We start from the raw sequence: 5645 nt of genomic DNA, 5'->3' as shown, positions 1-5645 counted from the left end.
GAAATTTAATAATACCAGCAATTGATTTTTATTTAATGATTCATAAAAATTACATATTAGATGTGTACAAAGTTATTTGTGTTATTTTAGACACACTGTATTAGAACAAACATGTAAATGATAAGAGAAATGCTATGCAAATAATTAGTTTTAGCAAGCACTGCACCTAAAATTGTGTATTTTAAATTCATTATGTGTGCTTCACAACACATTTTTCTTGGTTTTTTTTAATATATTTTATCATGTATAATTCTAAAATTTGTTATTTAGTAGCTTTTTTTTTTGAAATAGTACCCATGAACTTGTAGATGATGCTTAAATTATATTAAGAGGAGTGTTAGGAATTAGCAATTTTTGTGATTTGTAGCTATCAAATAGTCATCAACGATAATTTTAATGGTGTGAGATTGGTGTGAAATTTCATCCAATAACTCACTTTTCTTTGCTGGTTACATGCTGGCCTGAATTTGAAAAAGTTGCTGGCGCTAAACATTTTCTTATATTAATTCAATCAACATTAGTAAACAACATGCATGAGAGAGAGCTATACACACTAATACACTATTTATTATAGCTACCAATTTAATTAACTTCCAACCTTGCTCATAGCACAAATGTAATTTCCTTACACAAATTAAAAGCATCTCACTAATCTTATACTATATAATTAGCTATAAACCCTTGGCAATGTTGAAACCTAATCCATACGAATACACCAAATAGCAACGTCTCAAACACCAACTTGTAATCCAATTAGACAATACAATACAATACAAGTGTGACAAATCATGAAAACTTTGGACCAATAGTCACCATTTTCTTTTCTTAAAAAAAGTTTAGGTGCAAGGCTCACGAGCAACGCCAAGCCTTGAGTTGGGCACATCAAAGAGCACACGGTGGTTCTGTTGCTGCATGTTGGCTATGACATTGAGGACCGAGTTCACGTTGTCCGGCGCGGCAGCCATGGCCAAGCACGTGATGCCGCCGGCGGTGCTATGTATGAGGATGTTGTCCGTAGGGAGCGTAACGTTCATGCCAGAGAACATGAATGTTATTGTGGGTGCAACTATTGGAACCGTATAGCATGTATCAAACCCTCCTAGTGTTGTCACTGCTATTTTCCGACCAACTCTTCTACGGAACTCGTTTCGGACTGCAATGTAGGCTGGTTCAACTAGCCGGGTAAATACCGTACCTGGTAAAATTTAATAACATTATCCAAAAAGAAAAAAAATATTAGTGAAATTAGTTTTGAAATATAATAATAGAGAGTATGGAGTTGAGTTGGTAGACTATATTAATTGAAAATTTTATTATTTAATTATATTAAATAAAAAAAATTTTGGAAGTCAACATTACACGGTTAATATTACGGTCAACATTCAATACAAAGAAAGGATATCTAAAATTCAAATTTAATAAAAACTTATTTTTAGTAAATTTTATATTAAACTTATTTAACAACTTATTCTAATGTTGACTGAAATTGACTACTATGTTATTAATTCTCTAGTATTACTCAATATGAACTTTTCCCGTTGACTAAATATTTTTGTTATGGGATCAACAGTTAAGTTCATTTTGTCAATTAATATAAATAAAAATTATTTAATCAAGAATATTAACATCATCGAGATGATTTATTTGATTCTTTGGGCATCATGATTGTAATTTTTGGGTGATCTAATAGTAGAAATTTTCAGAGCATGTATGAAAGTGGTGCATGTTCTAATAATTACACATGTGACTGGCCCATATAGGTAGTTTACCATTAATTAATCTCAACTTTGTGAATGCGGTTCATTGAAAAGCAAAAGGGAATGGGCCATAGAAGGAGTCAACCAGTCAAATTACGGCACACATGTTTAGCCCAGAGAGGGTCCATTTGTTTATTTAAATACTTCAGCATTTTCAATAAAGTGCATCTCATAACTCATTGACAATTAATTAACATTTGTCAATAAGAAAATCAACATTTTCTTTTCTTTAACAAAAATGGATAAAGCTTTTTTTTATAAAGTAAAATAAATAAATTTTATGTATATTATTATGATTATACCTCAAATGACATAGTCTCTCCGTACTCACTTAAGAGGTTGCTGGTTTAAATTTCTCTATCTTTGATTAAAAAAAAAAAGAATGGTTTAAGACATTACCAGAATCGAAGATGGTGCCGGCACCAGTGGTTGGGTTGAACGCCAATGCCGGCGGCGGGATATCAACAATTCTCCGGCCAACCCTAATAGCAACCAAGTTGACATAGTAAAGTGATGACCTTCTTGGGTTTCTGAGCAGTGGTGTAAATTTGATCCTCTTAGGTTGTGCTACAGGACCAAGTCTCAAAGACCCAGAGAAATTTAGGGCTTTGAAACTGGGCAGACAATAAGAGAATGTGGATTGGTACAACTTTTGAGTCTGTGACAAAAGTGCTAATGGGCCTCGGCCCAAGCCCAATAGGCCCTGCGGTGGTACTGAGCTCCCTGTGGCCTTCCGAATGCACCCAAAGGTGTAGGCTGGAATTGGGTCCGTGGCTAGTGTCACTGTGTCTTGGACCAAGCTTGCTGCCACGCTGGAACTGCCGTAGGTTAAGTTGAATGCACACGCGCTTCCACCACATCTGGGGTTGGGTGCCTGAAATATTTTCACGGTAACAAATAAATAAAACTAAGTGATTATTATAGTGTCTAAAAAGTAATATCTAACTTGTTAAAATTAATATTTAACTTAAAAAGTATAAAAGTAAAAAAATTAAAAAAAGTTTAAAATTTATTATAAAAGATAAGTTAAACAAAATTTTAGATACTAACTCATAAATATTATAGAATTAGCCATAAAAATATTACCCATAAAAAATATTTACTTTCCACCGGCGCTAGAGTTAAAAATGGAAAGTGACAACTAACTTTTTTTTCATTTCGATTATGCGACTCGTGAATTATTTTATGCTGTAAAACAGTATAAGAGTGACACCGACAAGTGTGTGAACCTTTTAAGAGTTTGGATAATGGATTTGGGAATCTTATGAGAGAGGCAGCCCATGCGCATAATAAAATATAGACCAATTCTCTCGTGTGTTTCAAAAATATGCCAAAATTATTGATTTTTTTTTTTTTTGGTGACTACCAAAATTATTGAATTTAGTTTTGATAAATGATTTTTAAAAACATTGTTTTTTTTTTTTGTGTCAATAAAATCCTTAAAAAAAAAAAATTTACTCGCTTAAAATAGCAATCCTCCTAACGGAATATATGTTAATATGAAGTCCACCAATATATGCGTATTAAGCAATTAATTTTCGACAACTAAGATATAAATACACCTAGCGGTACCTCAGTATTGAACACATATCAATTATTTTTGAATAATACTATATATACACTAAAATTAGTTATCAAAATTGTTATTAGTATATATTATATAAAGATAATTTTATACATACCTTTGCTTGTAAAAAATTTTAAAATAATAATAATAATAATAATATACGAAACTACAGTTGAATTTTTATGTGGGACAAATTGAATAATATTATTATAAATTAGAGAATTTTGTAGATTACATATTTAACTTCACTCTGTCTACATTATCAACATAAATTAATGCATAAAAAATGTTATACGAGAATTCTTATTCTCGTTCTTTTTATTCGCTCCAATTCAATGCAGTGATGGCGACGATGAAGAACTATTAAATGGTGACAAGGACATGTGAACCTGGCAGTGTTGTTATCCAAGATATTGAATAATATAGGTTTTTATTTAACCAAATACCTTTCTTTTTGTTGTTAGTGGTTACCAAACAAACAAAAAATGTTTTCTTGTTAATATATTCATATTAAAAACAAAATTAAACTAATACTTAGTTTGTATAATCATTTACTTATTTTTTAATAACCTCAAATATAACCAAGTTTACAATTACAATATAGTTTATAAATATTGCAATCATCCTTGAAAGCTTCATATAGATATATTCTTAAGAGTAGTATGAAAAATTTGGCATTTTGTTGTATGATTTAGTCTCATTAATCTTACATGTGCGTTCTTGTTAGTTTCCATCTGAACTATTTTTTTTATGTAATCAAGTATACTAAAATTAATTATTAATATAAATATATATTAAACAAATTTAATTATACATCTATTAAATATATGATAATTGATTTGATGACTGATTAATATACACGTAACATTTTTATGCAAATTAATAGCATTATAATATAACTATATTTGAAAATGCGTAATCTTATCTAAAGAATATTAAGAGATCAATAATAGATCAAAAAAATTTGGTGATAAGGGATAAAAATAATATCAATGTCTGATAAAAAGAAATATCAAATAAGATATATATATTCGTACACTAATAAAATATCCTAATTTAGTGCGGACATTAATTAACCTCAATAGTTTCCATGTAGATCCGCTACTACTGTACACGTATTACATTACTTGTTCCAAAAAGACTAAAACAAACAATTGTTATTTTACATTTTTTTTTTTGTGCACACCTTTATAGTATTATATAGTTCTATCCATCTTGTTCGTTCAATTTTTTTTAAAAAAGTTTTAATCAGAAAAAGATCGTCAAATATTTCAATAAATAAAATGGAAACACCTAAAAATAGCAACAAAAAAAAAATGTTGAATTAACGTTTTGGATTCTGAAAAAATGCACATCACCTGTTTACACTGAGAAGCACCACAACGAACGCTCCTAAAAGTTGTTGACTTGGAAGGAGCAAAAGCCGTGGAAGAAGAACAACCAAGACAACCAGTACAAGGCACCCAAGCAACATCATTGCTAGTGTCCATAGCCATGAGCAGCGTCTGTTTGGGCGTACCGATTTTCGCCCGAACAATGTAGGTCGGGCTCTGTGTGATCTGCCGTCCGGAGGCGATCGGCACGACCGACCGCCTCGCGACAAGGCTGGAAAGGTAGTCCATCCTTTTTTGGTCTTTTTCCTGAAGCTGGAGGATGGTTTGTTCCCATGAGATTGGGGTTTGTGGTTTAAACGGTGAACATGGACTGAATATGTGGAACACTTTGAGGGTTGAGGTGTGGTTGTTGTCATCGTCGTCGTCACATTTTGGGGTGAGTCCTTGCAGTTGGGATAGTGATGAAATCAAGAGAAGAAATAAACAGAGGAGTAATGGGGTGAGTGGGAGTGAGAGTTTCATGGTTGCTACAAGGTTGAGAGTATATTAGACTATTGGCTATGGTTTATTAACATGCTAAGGACTTTGTTCAATGTGTATATATAGTACAACTTTGTTTGATAGCTTCTTTGTTTTGTTTTTTCTTTGGATTTATAGAAATAAATGATATTTCAAATTGAGCCCGTTCTTTAAATGTATACACCCAAATTATAAATTAAAAGGACAAGTTTTATATATATATTGATGGATTTGATGGATCTAAAAAATTTTAGCAGTGAGGATAAAATATATATAACATCATAATAATTTAGATTTAGTTAATATGTGTTCTAAAGACATATGACAAGTTTAGTATTAATGAAAAATTTTAAATTTTTTTATTTAATAACTACAAAATAAATATATTAAAAATTTAAATTTTTTGTATTTTCAATAAAAATATTTTCAATTTGTAATCTTAATATGTACTTTTAAGATATAAGATAA

At 30.8% G+C, this 5645-nt stretch overlaps 1 protein-coding gene across 1 annotated transcript; it reads right to left on the bottom strand.

The window, feature by feature from the left end:
* Positions 1 to 549: 549 nt before the first annotated feature.
* LOC107613937 (aspartyl protease AED3) lies at positions 550 to 5305 on the bottom strand. The gene is made up of 3 exons (XM_016316136.2): positions 4683 to 5305; positions 2157 to 2631; positions 550 to 1195 (listed from the first exon to the last, which is right to left on the bottom strand). The coding sequence occupies exons 1-3, from the start codon at positions 5178 to 5180 to the stop codon at positions 837 to 839; spliced, it is 1332 nt and encodes a 443-aa protein (XP_016171622.2). The 5' UTR covers positions 5181 to 5305; the 3' UTR covers positions 550 to 836.
* Positions 5306 to 5645: the final 340 nt, after the last annotated feature.

This window comes from Arachis ipaensis, chromosome B8 (assembly GCF_059453495.1).
Source record: "Arachis ipaensis isolate K30076 ecotype BB chromosome B8, ASM5945349v1, whole genome shotgun sequence".
Lineage (NCBI taxonomy): Eukaryota > Viridiplantae > Streptophyta > Magnoliopsida > Fabales > Fabaceae > Arachis > Arachis ipaensis.
Note: the sequence above shows the minus strand (reverse complement) of the source record. Positions and strands in the feature narration are given on the sequence as shown.

Coding starts and splice junctions, on each gene's coding strand:
- LOC107613937 (XM_016316136.2), bottom strand. CDS start 5,180: ATGAAACTCTCACTCCCACTCACCCCATTACTCCTCTGTTTATTTCTT. Junction 2,632..4,682: donor GTGCTTCTCAGTGTAAACAG/GTGATGTGCATT, acceptor AAAATATTTCAG/GCACCCAACCCCAGATGTGG. Junction 1,196..2,156: donor CGGCACCATCTTCGATTCTG/GTAATGTCTTAA, acceptor AAATTTTACCAG/GTACGGTATTTACCCGGCTA.